The sequence below is a fragment of the Notechis scutatus genome, chromosome 5, assembly GCF_049901735.1.
Source record: "Notechis scutatus isolate UNSWTSFEM ecotype Mainland chromosome 5, rNotScu1.2, whole genome shotgun sequence".
Taxonomy (NCBI): Eukaryota; Metazoa; Chordata; class Lepidosauria; order Squamata; family Elapidae; genus Notechis; species Notechis scutatus.
The window spans coordinates 84,609,045-84,625,209 of record NC_142013.1 but is presented as its reverse complement, the minus strand read 5'-3'; the positions used below and the strand labels follow the sequence as shown (position 1 = coordinate 84,625,209).

General features: G+C 35.0%; 1 protein-coding gene across 1 annotated transcript in view; it reads left to right on the top strand.

Annotated features, from left to right (window-relative positions):
* Positions 1–12,997, top strand: part of ST6GAL2 (ST6 beta-galactoside alpha-2,6-sialyltransferase 2) — a 64,881-nt gene extending 51,884 nt beyond the window's left edge. The window contains exons 4-6 of the mRNA XM_087967194.1: positions 1,397–1,498; positions 2,282–2,456; positions 9,652–12,997. Coding sequence (XP_087823320.1) covers positions 1,397–1,498; positions 2,282–2,456; positions 9,652–9,914 — 540 coding nt within the window. The 3' untranslated portion in view covers positions 9,915–12,997. The remainder of the gene's footprint in view (positions 1–1,396; positions 1,499–2,281; positions 2,457–9,651) is intronic.
* The last annotated feature ends 3,168 nt before the right edge of the window (positions 12,998–16,165 follow it).

Here is a 16,165-nt window from a genome sequence, read left to right as displayed (position 1 = left end):
TTCATAATATAGGGGGGTAAAATATAATTTGTATCCTAGGGATCACATAAAAAGACAGAAGAGGAAAATAAACAGGAAAGCCAGACTCAGTGGCTTTGTTGATTTGTCTATCCCTTTCATTCTTTATAAATTGCATCTTAAGTAGACAACTTCATTTTTTCCTGCATTTTAAATGGATAAATTTATGGTTCGTAGGCTAATAATCAGGGCAGATCTTTTGGATTGTATAATTTTCCAGATATGTAATTCTTATCTTTAAAAATGCATGCAAAAATGGTTTGGAGAAAGATATTTTAAATTAATTAGATATTTTGTGCAGAAGTAAACCTACATTTTTGAGATTTAAAAATGTCATGGGATGTGGAAATTGGATAGAATGGATATAGATTTTAGTACATACGGTACTGGCATTAAATATTCAGACTGTTACACCATAAGAACTCATGGGAACTAGATAAAACAGAGATGACATAAACCAGCAAAGTTTTAGGGAGTGGAATGAAGCTAAGAGCTGCAAGTGATTAGAGATTCATGGCCAAACAGAACAAATACTCCTTTTTAAAAGCCTGTAGCACCCTCTTGTGGCAGGTACATTATTCACTTCAAAACAAACTTCTTTTTGTATACATTTTGAATTTTATATTTCTTAACTGTGACTTGCAGCTAATAAATTCCCCACTCCTCAGGCCATAATTATTTCTTAAATACTTCTTGGAAAATATTATATGCCTGCAGCATCCCTGCAGTACCTCACCACTCTTGAGTGCTTACCAACCACAATGGGGATTGGCAACAACATCACTAAAGGAAACATCACATGACCACGCTGCTCTTACAGCATCACTTTTGCTTCTTTAGTTAAGCAAATCACCGCAGTCATTAAAGAGGCATCAATGACTACCACTTCTTTTTGACTCAGCTTGTCAGAAGCAGGTTGTGAAGCACACATATAGCAATCATGTGACTGCCGGATGCTGCAACTGTTGCGAAGGTATCTCCAGCTGTTGTGGTTCACCAATAGCTAGCGTTATTTTAATAGTGACAAATACTGACTGAAACCTACACAGAAAAATTTAAAAAAAAACTGATTTATTCTATGTAGGCAGAAGCATGCTCTTTGGCAGAGCCATTCTCTCTTATTACTTTCTTCCTTGAAAGTGATAAGAAAACACTTACCTTCTCTACACTGGTGTTCTACATTATCAAGTGTGCAAGGGTACTTAAAGTTTCTTTTCAAAAGTGGGAGGGGGGCATTTAAATCTGATGACAGAAGGATTGGGGTGGAGGTTAAAGCTAATTTTAAGCTAAACTGGCAGATAATAGAAGGGAAGAACATAGAAGGGAAATAAAGTTTGGAATATGTTTTAGTAGATATGTGTTTCTTTGCATTTAACAGATTCTTACTCATCCTAATTATCATTTCGTCGATAACTCCTTGTATAAAGACGTTGTTTTAGTGGCTTGGGATCCGGCTCCTTATTCTTCAAATTTGGATAAGGTAAGTCATACATTATTGTGTTGACACCACTGTGTACTTCCTTTATTCAAAAGAATTGAGTTTCACAGTTTTTTGCCTCAGCGCTTTTGCCAAGACTGAATCTATGATAGGAATTGTGTAGATATTCAACGTTCAAAATATCGAAAAGCAATGTTGTTTTTCATACCTCATTGAAATGTATCCAAAGAGAAGAAAATGACTAACCCAAAGAGCTGTCAGTACATAGTTGGACTTAGCCATTTTTAAATATCTAGCTTTTGGGAATTCTGTGTATTTCCATTTTTTTAAAAAAGAAAATCTGATTCATACGTGCATACATCTATGAACGTTTTCTGTTTATCCTACTAAGCTACCATGTGGTCATTAACTCATTCTGAATGAAAGACAGGTGGGTTTTTTTTTGCTGGAAAATGGATGGCAAACAAAAAAAAAAAAAAGGCAAAAGCTGGCAAAAACATTGTAAATCAGTCACATGACTATGGGAGGCTGCATCCTTTCCTAAATTCAACCAAGTGCCCAAAATGCCATCAACTTCTGGGGTGGGGGTGAGGTCAGGCATTATTTTGAATGGTCGTTAAGTGACTCGTAATTAAGTGAGGACTACCGGTAGTTAATAATGATTAAAATAGTGATAGATTTTTAAGTAAGAGATGTAGCATTCTGCTTCTGCTGTGCTATATACCAAGGTGCATTCATATTTCCAAAGATGACAATGTGATAGCTTAGATAATTTTTGGTGTATGCTAAGCACACTAAGATTTTTTTTTAAATTTTCCCTGCTAGTGGTATAAGAATCCAGACTACAACTTGTTTACTCCATACGTACAGCATCGCAGTAAGAATCCAAATCAGCCGTTCTATATTCTTCATCCAAAATTTATATGGCAGCTTTGGGATATTATTCAGGAGAATACTAAAGAGAAAATACAACCCAACCCTCCTTCTTCAGGTTTCATTGGTAGGTATGTCCAATGGTAGATTTTCTCATGAGTTGCGTCTTTGTAAATAATTACTTACATCAGTTGAAATCTTCTATATCAAAATGGTAAAAAAAAATAACAGAAACTGATGGAAAGCATGTTATTCACTAATCATATCAACTGCTCTTATTTCCTAATTTTTCAACTACTCTTGTTTCCTAATTTTTTCAGGACACCTGGATTTTCTGAAAAAAATCATTTATTATTGAAGTGTATGCCACAACTTTTTATCTATGGTAGAGAAGAAGCTTTTACTTAGTTTCTTTACAAAGATAAAATATAAAATTAATGAATAATGACTAAAGTCATAAATCATCTTACCAGGTCACAGTTTAACTCTAGATATGAAAGTATTTCAAGCTATGGCTTGCTGACATTTTGGAATTAATGGAATATTTTAGCTTAACTAGCTGGAATTATAATTAAATTTGCATAAAGATGTTTTAGTGATATTTGCATAAACAAAGAATTTATGAGCCTTCCCATTTCTAGCCAGGTGCCTTAACCACAGCATCAGACTGGCTCTCTTGCCATTAGTTGGGTAATCTTTTTACTTAATCTTAGTCTTATTTTCTCACTGTATTCTGTGACTTCCATTACTAGAGCCTGCAGATCACTAATAGTGTCATTAGCATAGCGTAAATAGATTATTGTTTCTTCCTCTAATTTTAAACCCACAATCATCTTTGAATCCTGCTTTTTTCAATATATATTCAGCATATAGGTTGATTAAATAACACAGCTTTATTTCACTCTTTTCCCAACGTGAAGCCAATCTGTGCCGTGGTAGTGCAGTGGTTAGAATGCAGTATTGCAGACTAATTCTGCTGACTGCCAGGTGCTCGCTCCTCACTGTTTCAAGATTGACTCAGCCTTCCATCTTTCCAAGGTCAGTAAATGAGGAGCCAGATTATTGTGGGCAATATGCTGACTGTGTAAACCATTTAGAGAGGGCTGTAAAGTACTGTGAAGCAGTATATAAGTCTAAGTGCAATTGCTATTCTGTCAAGGCTGTGGATTCTTGTCTAGTGTATAGGTTTTGTAAGAGAACAATGAAATATTCTGGCATTCTCATTTTTCTAAGCATATTTCAAAGTTTGACATGATGAGTACAATCAGAGGCCTTTTTATATGTAATTAAGCACATATTGATTTATTTTTGGTATTATTTGGGTTTTTCAATTATCCAGAGTGCACCAGCAATAACGATTCTTGTTCCTGGACCTTTTTCAAACCAACTTGATGGTTTGGTTTTCTCTCTTTATCACATAGGGATCTAATCTTTATTGCCTCACCCTAAGCATTATTTTGTTAGAATATGAAGTTAAGGACATATGATAGCTTGCAGGCAAGTCTGCTTTCTTTGGTATTTGTGTATATAGACTGAACTATCCAGTCCATTATTCACTGTATCATTCTTCAGATTGGCTGGCATAGTTTGGTTAGAATCTTTACTGATTCTTCTTTTGTTGCTTGCATATTTCTGTAAATACATCATCAATTCTTGTAGCCTTCCAAACTAGCAATGAAGACTGATAATTTGACTTCATCATCTAGTACTAAAATTCTTATAAATAGGTAATATCTTCTCTATTATGCAGAATTTCTGTATGCTATCTTTGGTTCACCTGCCTGGAGTCAGTTAATTTTTTTAGTATAACTATTTGAGGTTGGAAACTGTTTCTTAAGTTCAAAAATATTTTGGAGATTTTTTTGTTTATATGTTAGTTCCCACATTTTTATATTTTTCATTGAAATACTCTCTTTTTTTTAGCAACCTTCTAAAATTCCTGAGGTCTTTGTCTTTCTTGGCAGTTTTTCTAGGGGAGGAGGTTCATTCTCTGAACTTGTGGGTTGGTTTTCAAACAATTCATTACCAGAGTAGGTAACATCTTTAGCGAAATTTAGAAGGGGGTGGGATAAAGGTGAACAAATAGAGAGATGATGTAGTACACAACATAGCTAAACGCTGGCAATACTGCTTGAAGCCTTTTGAGAGATTTAGAGATATATACATTCTAGCAATCTGTTCAGAAATAAATTGATATATAATTTGAGCTCACATTTGCACCAGATTAAAATATTGACATCACTGTGTTTAAAAAAAAGGTTTTGATTGCAAATCTGCTAAGAAACATGGAAGTGAAAACTCTCTGTTTTTCTTATCTATCATAGATACGTATATCTATCACATGTATCTTCAGGATACAATGTTCCTCTCAATGCCAACAAGTGGGAGGAAAGCTATTCTATTCATATCTGGCTTTTGGCTGTTACCACTGGTGGGAACCGACTGTTGAATTACACAGGCTTTGGGTGTCATCCAGGGAAGGGAAGTGGTTTTGTCCTTAAACAAATCCAGACACAGAAAGATTTGCAGCACTTTAGAGACAAAGAAATCAAACAAGTAGGAATGTAAATCCAGGCTCTGTCAGAAACACCATAAAGCAACTGCTTTAAAATATTCTGATAGGTGCTTTGTGGGTACCTATGCATGTTTGAAATCCATTTCTTATTTTGGTCCTAAAGTACTGTTCATTCCTGTTGATCAGAAATTCTAGTACAGTGATTGCAATGAAGTTTTCAGTTGTTCTTATTACGAATTTCTAACTTGGGGCCCATATAATTCACAAATTAAAATTATAAATTTGTGACTTTTACTACTGGTACTTATTGTGTATTTGACCAGAATGAAATACAATTGACATTAATCCCATATTTATATTGTATCTAAAATCATACATTGCAATGTCCTACCTGCAAATGAATACTTCAGCTTTAATCATAACAATACAAAAGCACACAATAGATACAAACTCAAGGTTAATCACACCAAACTTGAGTGCAGAAAATACAACTTCAGCAACAGAGTGGTCAGTGTTTGGAATACTCTACCTGACTCTGGTTTCTTCCCCACACCCCAAAAACTTTAACCTTAGACTGTCTACTATTGACCTCACCCCCTTCCTAAGAGGCCTGCAGTGGGCGTGCATAAGCGCATCAATCGTGCCTACGGTCCCTGTCCTATTGTTTTTTTATTTTTCTTATAAGTATCTATCTCATGTATTCAAAACTATATTTATTCTTATACCTGTATCTTGTAAGCGATTGACAAATCAAATAAATACTAAATACTAAATAAAATATTTAAAAAGAATGGAGCAAGGATTGCTGACCAGTGTTTGAAAAGTTTCAGATATATTTTCTTTTAAATATTTGAGGGGAAAAACCCAACACCTTCAACATTAAGGAAATACCATCTGGATTCCCATACTATCCTTTAAATAGAGGCTGGGAATTTTTGTCATTACAGAAGTTGCTAAACCACAATTCCTAGCATCCTTCCCCAGTTCAGCTGCTAGGAGTTAACAATTTAGAACATCTGGAGGATCACAGAGTTTTGCCTTTGCTTAACACATCCATTGCAATATTTCCCTTTCTTCAGTCTACAATTGAGCATAATGGACCACAAAAGAGTTAAGGATATCAATTTAAAAATCAATTATCTGGGTGTAGATTAATTTAACAGCATTGTAGGCTCTGATATCAGCTGTATTTAAGTGATTCATTACTAGCTTCTTACTGATATCACTGGGACTAAAAGTGATCGACTTACTCTGAATCTTACCCTCTTTTCCCTGAAGAGTACTCTGTTTATATTTCAAAAGCAAAATGAGGTTTGGGAAAATAATATTCATTAAGAAAAGATGGGTATCTTTCCCATGCGAAGGCACCCAGCAGATGTAAAGGAGGAAAACAGGATATGGTAGCAGCCAGAAAAACATTTGAACATTCCATCATAGAGCGTTGATAAAAAAAAATGAAGATCCCAGCACCCTTGACAGACTTGTAAACTGTTATAAATGAAAGTGATATTAATGATGATTTTATGTTTGGTTTCCTATCTTAAAAAAACATTTTTTTCATAAAACTATCTAGTAATTTTTAATTACACCCAGAATTGTGTGAGTAAAGTATTCTGTTGTCATTATGATTTAAAAAGTGTAAATACAGTTGATTGATAATAAATGGCTTCAGCCATACACCAACCATGAGTGAAAGAAAAGTTTTTGTGTTATCATTCATATTCTCTGAAAAAGGGCCAAGAAATCATAAATTCTGCCAGGGTATGTAAACTTATGAGCACAACTGTATGTACAAGCAGTTATGTCTTGTTTTATATACTGTTACTCTTGAGTTTTCATTTATTTGAGCCGTAATGATTACCTGGTAAAATAGTCTATTGCTGAGTACTATGATTGCAGAACTAGATGTTAAAGAAACTTTTTAAAAAATAGTTACTGATGAGTATGAAATTGACATACACTGTAGCATAAATTGCTTTTTGGTTTTGGTTTTAATTTTTGCAGTAACAGCATTCATAGCTTGGAAGGGAAGCAAAGTATCTTTTATAATATGTAGAAAAACACATTTATAATGTGTAAGTTCTTTTTATTTATTATTAAATTTATATAGCCACTAAACTCACAGTGTTGGCAATTTTTATTTTTAGGGCTAAATTATCTGCTAGTTATCTAGAGACTATATGTTTATAAAAACTTATTTTTTTTTATGATTTCAGAGCTTTTGCATCTATTGTAAAATGGCATATTTGAGTTTAAAAGGAAAACAACTTTATGGCTTTACTAGATGTAAATATTAGAACATTTTCTTTTGCTAACTATAGAACAGGAAGAACAGGAACAATACAATTTTTTTCCAACAAAGGAATAAATTATTTTAAATAAATACTAAAATTTCACTTGGTTACCACTGCACTGAGCAATGAGCATTAAAATATTTGCAAATATGGTATTGTAGGCATTAAAGTATTAGAAATTATATTTCTACTTGCTATTTTGCAAAAGGGAGAGTTTGGATAGCTCGCGTCCAAGAAAATTAACAGTTCTTACATTAGTTATGCTACACTCCATACATATTTTCTGAGAGAGAGGTAAATTGGTTTGAAAATATTCAATTGCCACACACACACATGATAAAGAAATCACATGGCATACTTTGAAAGGCTCTCATAGCCCAAACCAGGATTATCTGCATGCTTAACAGGTGGCTACGTTTAACAACTTCCAGTGATGGTGAAATCTACTTTTTCATTTGCTGTATTGCATATTTAATCAGTATAGGAACAAGATGCAAAACATTTCAGTAATCACCTTAGTCCATATCAGTAGAGCCATGAAAAGCAGCTCTCTTCTTCCTCTTCTCATCCGGAACAAATACTTTGTGATAACTAAGAAGGTCAGAGGCCCAAGTCTATTATTGTGCTATCAGTGAGAAAGAACCAGCCTTTAGAGCCTTCAGAATTCCTTTGGGAATTCATACTTTGGGCTTCTGGGATTGAACCTTCAGCGCATAAAGACCTCCTTGTGAAGCTTTTCCTCTGTATGTTATTTTTAACATAGAGTAGCTAGGAGAGCCTTGGTTTCTCTTCCAGCAATGCAAAGCTAATAGCATTTACATGAGTGTGCATAACTCCCACATAACTTTGTCTTACAGCTTTGATGATGATGTATGCAGTAAAAAGGAGAAAATCACTTTGAAGTTCTAATTACAAAGCTAAGGAAAGAATTGAAATCCAGAAAGGCGTTTTTTTAAAAAACCAGTTTCATTTCCAGCTAGTTTGCACATGGGATTCAAGCATCTTAAGTCTGCAGTGTAGAAGACCCCGTAAACCAGTGGTCCCCAACCTTTTTTATGCCGCGGCCTGGTACCGGCATCAGCTGGGCGCCGCGGCCCGGTACCGGCATCAGCTGGGCGCCGCCATCTTGTTTTGATGAAAAAGTGCTTCCGGTGAGCTTTCTACCCGGAAAAGCTCACCGGAAGCACTTTTTCATCAAAACAAGATGGCGGCGCCCAGCAAACCAGCGGCCCGGTAGGATTTGTTCCACGGACCGGTACCGGTCTGTGGACCAGTGGTTGGGGACCCCTGCCATAAACAAAAGAATTGCCTTTCTGCAGCCTCCAGACATTTTCAGATTTACCATGTTGCTCCCTAAATAAGGACACCTTAGCCCAGGGGTGTCCAACCTTGGCAACTTTAAGACTTGTGGACTTCAACTCCCAGAATTCCTCAGCCAGCAAAGCTGGCTGAGGAATTCTGGGAGTTGAAGTCCACAAGTCTTAAAGTTGCCAAGGTTGGACACCCCTGCCTTAGCCAATCTACAGCCTTGGCAACAAAACCTGACCCTGAAACATTGTCATCATAAGGTAGAAAAGACTAATTAAAGCAAGATTCAGATAGTTCTTGGAGATCCTCTAGCCAACTTTCTTATCTAAGCAGGACTTTTTACAGTGTTTAATCTGTCATAGCCATCATTCCTGGAACATAAGAAGGAACCAAGAGAGCCTTGGAAGTCAATCCATTCATCTAGAGTTACATCCCAAGAAGCAAAAAGAATTGACTCCTCCGAGTATGGAACCTTGCAATCCCAGTTTTTTTCTCAACATTATAACCAAGCCTTTCTGGGTTAAGAGAGCCAAGAATTGGGGAGGCACACAAGCATAATTTTCCAAAGAGACAGTCCCAGAAAAGTCTCTATTGAATGACTATTGCCTACATTCTGAATGAATGAATGATATGGGCTTCCTTGTGCAATTGGTTAGCCAAGAAGAGATTACTGGACTAGATAGGCCAGAGGTCCGATCAGAAGGGCACTTCCGAAGTTGCAAGTTGTCAGAAAGTGGATATGTCCAGTAGCTGAGCTGCTACAAAAAGGAGCAGCTGTTTACAAGTAGTATTCACTGTCAGCAAATGTTATTATTCTTGAAATATATTTATATTCAACTAGGGAAGACAATCTATTTGTACATGTTGTTTTTAATGTCTTGGCTTTGCTTTATTCTTGCTTTTTTTTCTTTTTTTGAGTTTGCATTTTAATTTTATGAATAAATTTTTTAAAAAAATATTGAAAGAAAAAGGAGCAATTGTTAACAAGTTGCATTCACTGTCAGCAAATGTTGCCACATTCTTAAACATGAGACAATTCAGATAGTGTTTTTTGTGTATTGATATCCAACTGAATTATAAACAGAAAAGTTCAATTTTATTTTTGCATAATATCTGCAGCCATTAAAAGAAAAAGGGAGTTGACATTGTAATTGCATATTACACTCTGTGGCAAAATTACAGTTATATATGTACTTTATTTTTAGGCATTTTCATCATGATGTCCATGTGCAGTGAAGTCCACGTGTATGAATATATTCCATCCATTCGACAAACTGACCTTTGCCACTACCATGAACATTACCATGATGCAGCTTGTACCTTGGGGGCTTATCACCCTTTGCTTTATGAGAAATTGCTGGTGCAGAGGATGAACACAGGAATCAAGGAGGATTTATATCGGAAAGGAAAAGTGATTTTGCCAGGGTTTCGGTCAGTGAGATGCCGACGACAATTCTGGTTCCCATAAGAATGATATCTTTCTCAAACAATGTGCAATACAGGTGCTATAGTCATACAGATAAATAGCAGAAATACTTGAAAAATGGATCCTAGACTAATCAGTCTTACAATGTGTAGTTAAGTAGCAGGCATGAGAGAAATTCTTGTTTCTAGAGCCTCTTATTTTTTTTCTTTGCAAGGTTTTTTTAAGATGTAGCTTTTTGAGAAATGCAAAATTTAGTGAAAATAAACTTGAGTATTTATATGTGGTCTACCAGAAAACATCAAACGTTTCTACTTATATGTGTCAGATTAAAGCCTTTTAGAGGAAGTATTTTATTAGTTTAGTGTAATCCAATAACACAGTTCTTAGAACAAAAATAAAAATGGAATGATAGCAGAAAGTTCTAGCCTAGGATTTCTATCCTTTCCCTCTTCTAAAAAATTAAAAAAGAACAAAAACTGGATGTGTATTTAATACAATGAGCCATATTCTTTTCATTTTTATTTCATATAGTGCTAAAACATGGCATCCCAGTCTTACAAGTATTTTGTGCTAGTCTATTTTAAAATGCATTAAGACTGTATTTGATTAAATATATAGATAGATTTATAGATAGATTGGAAAGTGTAACAAGAGAGAAACTACTTATTATTTCAGAAAACAGTTTATTCTTTTGACCTGATGCATTAGCCAAAAACCCTCGAAAAATCTGCAGGGGGGGGGGGGGGAATATCCTGCAGTGTAGAAGAGCACATGGTTTGTGTGCAGGAGATTCCAAGTTTAATTCCAGCATCTCCAGCTAAGGCTAGGGAGAAAAAAAATCTAACCATTGCCAATAAGTATTGGATTAGATCAGGGGTGTCAAACTCCCAGCCCACAGGCCGGATGTGTCATGTACTAGCCACGCTCAACCCCGTTGAGCAAAGGGGGAAAAAGTCACTATATGTCACGTGATGACAACGTAACATCTTGAGTTTGACACCCCTGGATTAGATGGATCAGTGATCTATGAAGCAGGTTGGTTGTTGTAAATCAACTTACTGGCTGAGGAATATTAAAGTGCTGCTTTTGCCTTTGATAATTTGTCCAGGTTCTGAACAAAGGGAAATAGATATAGAAACTGATATTGATATGGATCATCGAAAAATGTTTATTAGAACAAATTACGTCTAGTCAATCATCCATTTTTATCCCAAAAACAAACATGTTGATGCCTCAGGAAAGTTCAGATGTAGAGCTTAAAGCTTATCGACCTCTATGGAGACAGAGACTTCCTCTGAATCCAATATTTGGGCATTAGCTAACCATTTTCTTAAATATGAAGATCTGTTGAGCTGCCTTGTCTAATTGCAAGTGAGTATTTGGCATTACTTTGTAATATTTACTTTGTACCCTGACTAAAATTGTAACTTTTTAAAAATTAGTTTGGATCAAAATGAAAAAGGTTGGTGTTTCAGAACCACATAGGAAACATTTTTTTAAAAAAAAAAGCTGGAAACACTACTGTGTATTAACTAAAATAATTTACATAGTACACATTTTTATGATATGCGCTGAATCGTAAGCAGGCCTGATGGGAACAAATGGCCATTCTCTTCTTTAGATAAACATATTCTTTTTAATATGTGCACTCACTTTAATATGTGAGTTTGGAAAAAGTATTTCCATTCATGTGCACCTGCTGCTTTTTACCAATAAGCAGCCAAAGCATACTTTGTTATTTTAAAAAGTATCATTTGATATATGGCAATATACTTTGAACAGTCACTTTAACCAAGTGTCATTTGATATTCCTTCAAGCATCTTTATACAGTATATAGTGCCAAATGGTCATTTTCCAAGGATTGCCTGTTTTCCAAATGCGGACTAGCACAAACGTATCGATGCCATGATCCTACTTTTGAAGTAAACTACGTTTCTTATCTCACCACTTCAAATGTTCCAATGCAACCATTTCTACCATTTAAGTTGTGGTTGTTTATTCTATGAATTACAATAGCCTTAGGCTGTGAAGTTTAGAAATATATTCTTGGCTCTTTTTCTGAGATTATTGCTTTTACAAGAGAAAAGCTCCTGTATGATTTTAACTCCTATGTAATCCGAGGGAAGAAATAAGAGAAAAAGAACAGGAGGATATTGGTGTGCCACTCCTTTCTTCCTAATTCTGCGTTACTAATTTTTTTAAATGTCATGAGTAGAAGAAAGCAGAATGAATTATAGATTATTGGAAGTTTATTTCTTTTGAGACAGTAAATGAATGTGAACTGAATGTTAAATAGAACGTGTATATTTTTAGATCACCTTATTATATATACAAAGAGAGAGAGAGAACGCAGGTGCATTATGGTTTATCTATAAATACTGCATTATTAACATTTGTGCTATAATTCAGTGAAAAATCTCACAAATGCGTGTAAATTCTGTTTAAGAGTTTGCTTTATTTGCTGGTCTAAAAGGCAAATATAGGTAGTTCTTGACTTACAGCCACAATTGAGCTCAACATTTCTGCTGCCAAGCAAGGCAATTGTTAAGTAAGTTATGTCCTATTTAATGACCTTTTGCCGTGGTTGTTAAGCTGTAGAATCACTACAATCAAGTGAGTCATGTACTTGTTAAGCAAATTTGGCTTCCCTCATTTATTTGCAAATGACAATCCCAGGACCCTGGGTTGCCGCAACCATCATAAATACAGGATGGGGTTTTATTGGGTGGCTGTGGGGATGCTGCAACAGTCATAAGTGTGAGAACTGCTCATAAGTCACTGTTTCTAATGCCATTGTAAGTTTGATAATTAAAAGAGTGGTTCAAAGTTAAAGACTACCTATAATGGTTTTTTTTAAAGGCAGGGATTGATTGGAAAAGTAAGTTTCAGTTGACACAAAGACTATACTGATAGCCTCACTTATCTCTGTATTGATAGTGATACAGGTGAAAAGCTGCACTCAACTCTTGGTAATTGATTCCTTTTCTGTTATTTTATGGTCTATACTTTCCACTGTGAATTTTTTAATGTGGTGCTCTTGATTTTTATAAATAATGCCTTCAAATTGTGAAATTGAAATGTTTTTATGTATATTGCAGGGAATTAACTATTGAGCCAATTTTTCATTGCTTCTAATCTTATATATAATTTGAAGGCATATTTAAGCTAACATTGGTCTTCCCATTAGCTTTGCTTTCTGAAATCTTGTTTTTTAATAATAGCTTATATCCATCATGTGTGCTCTTATTCTGCCAGAACATTTAAAAAGAGTAAAACCCACTTTAGAAGTAGAATTTAGTTTCCTATGAATTTCAGCTTTTATGATGTTAAAAGATACAGAGTTCTTACATTCAAGGTTAGACATTCAAGGTATATTGAAAGTGGGGTCACTGTTCGTTGAAATTTTAGAAGTCAAGGGTGCCCAGATAAGATTTTTCATTGGCCTGGGAGAGAAATTGTTTGTTCTGTGTGGTCTTCACAGAATCCACAATGTTGCCTAGCTAAGTCTCTGATTCAATTTCTCTGATGGAACCTGAGTTGCCTTGAACTCTGAAAATTTAATTACTTTTAATAATGAGTACAAATAACCCTATTCATATATAAACAATGCCTTCTTATTAATCAGAAGAGTTTTCCTGGGTTTAGTTGTAAAGATAATATTCTAGTACTCTCAAAAGGATTTACTTTCAAATGGAAAGTTAATCTTAATCTTGAGGCAATTACAAAAATTGGAAGATGATAAGTATTTAGTATCATTTCAGTTATATAATGGTGGAATTAATACAGAAAGTCCCTGGATGACTTTGGGCTAGTTGTTAGCCTCAAAAGAGTTGTTGTAAAGGGAATTAAATTGAAGAATAATGCTGTGTATGTTGCTTTGAATTCCCAGAGAAAAATATTGATTTTGATGTAGCAAGCAAACATGACACTTCAATCATACTTTAAATCAGAATAGTAGAGTTGGAAGGGACCCTGGAGGTCTTCTACTCCAACCCCTACTCAAACAAGTAACCCTATAGCATTTCAGACAAATGATTGTCCAATCTTTTCTTTAAAATCTCCCGTATTAGAGTATCCACAACATCTGAAGACAACTCATTCCATTGATTAATTGTTCTTGTCACAAAATTTCTCCTTAGTTCAAGGTTGCTTCTCTTCTTGATTAGTTTCCATTAGTTGCTTCTTGTCCTGCCTTCAGGTGCTTAATTGACTCCCTCTTCTTCATGGCAGCTCCTGAGATATTAGAACACTGCTATCATGTCTCCCCTAGTCCTTCTTTTAATTAAACTAAACATACCCAATTCCTGTAACTGTTCTTCATATGTTTTAGTCTACAGTCCCCTAATCACTTTTGTTGCTCTTCTCTGCACTCTTTTTGAGTTTCAACATCTTTATATCATGGCAATCAGGATGCACAATTTTTTTCAAGCCAAAAAATTTGCTTGCCCCCTTCTGTTACTATCCCAGGATAGCTTACTAAACAGTGGGTAAAGTTAGTATAAAGAAATAAATGACGGAGGACAGGACAACTAAATTCCCACTACTTTAATTAAAATTAAATACAGTTAATATGATCACATCTCATGTACATAGCATAATAAGCCTTGGCTTCTGTACTGTGTTCTTTCCTTCTGGTGAAGTGATGAGAACACTTTTCTAACTTAAAGTCACCATGGGTTGTTGCTAGTGCACATCTATATGTCTGAAAAGTGCAAATTATTGTTAGTTTAAACTGTAGTTGCCACAATCCAAGACAGCAAGGAAGTTCTTCCTTCTTTTTGGAGGAAGTTTTCTTGAAAGCAAAATATTTGGTAATTATGTGAAATTTACTTGCTTATGCTATCAGTGTTCACTTCAACAAAGCAGCAGGAAACCATAACACTTTTTAACAACTATATTGTCCAAATGTAGAGGCCATGAAAAATAATTCTGTTGCTGCAGATGACTACCCTGGTTTAAATTTAACATAATTGATCCTTTGGTGACATAGTGTAAAGTACATTGGGGTGGGAAATGTGTTCATGCCCATATATAAATAGCCTCATTCCAGATAATTAAACTATGGTTAGCACAACCTTGACACATGTCATCTACTATTTTGGCCTCTAGTTTCTATCATCTCCAATTACTGGAATGGAGATGGTGAGAATTAGTCTAAAACAGCCGGATTTAAAAGAGTTTAATCCAAATGACTGAATTTAAACTTTAATGAATACATCTTAAGCGCACTTATTTGAAAGTATAATCTACTGGGGTCAGTGGTATTTATTGCCAAAGGGTGGTCTGAGTTGTAAATATGTGTAGTGAGGTGAAATGTGTGCTTGCAATGTTTCAGACTTAGATTTTTGTCATAGATGAATTTTTAAAAGGAAGCAGAACAATTTGGACTAATTGTAAGGCAATCATGGTAAACTGGATTTCAGAATGTAAAGCCTTGCTTGAAGAGGTTTTGAAGCTACAGAGCATTGGACTTGTACTTCATACTTAGCACCCTATTTCAATTGGGCCAAAGATTGTCAGCCCTGTGGTTATGTCTTTCATGATACTTAAATCAAATATCTGAAGCAGATGTTAGTATTATGTATAGATTGAAAAAAGATATGTATTAATAGAGAAAAGATATGCATTCGTATTAATAATGTTAGCTTATTAAATATGAAATATTAATGAATATACAGGTAATCCTTGCATAACAATCATAACTGTTGCTAAGCAATGCAGTCATTATGCAAGACATGTGACCATGAGGGGCTTACAGCCTCCTTTCCACCTAAGTCATTAAGTGAATCACCTGTAGTCATTATGCAAAACATCATGTGATTGTGACTTGCAGATTTACTGCTGGCTTTCTCCATTGACTCTAGTTATTGGAAGTCAGCAAATGGCAATCACATAATTGTGGGATATTGCAACAATTGTAAGCGTGATGAAACAAGGCAGTTGTTAAGCAGGATACCTGTATTGGAAAATATTCAGACTCCGTATGATACTTAGCACTTGAAAAATGTGCTGGTTTGAACTTTATCCAAAAACTATTCTAGTCACAGATTAAACTTTGAACTAGGTAGTGCAACATAAAATTCCTCATTTAATTTGGTTACAACCCATATTTTTTACCAGTTTAAATACACAGGCATGTATATTAAAAAGTATGCCACTGTGGTTTTTTAGTGTTCCAGCTAAGCATGTACAAGCTGACAATGGAGCTTCAGATTACTGTTTTTGTAGGCTTCAGAAGCTCGATCATCTACATCTTATGAAGGTAAATTAAATATCAATTGAATTCCATTTA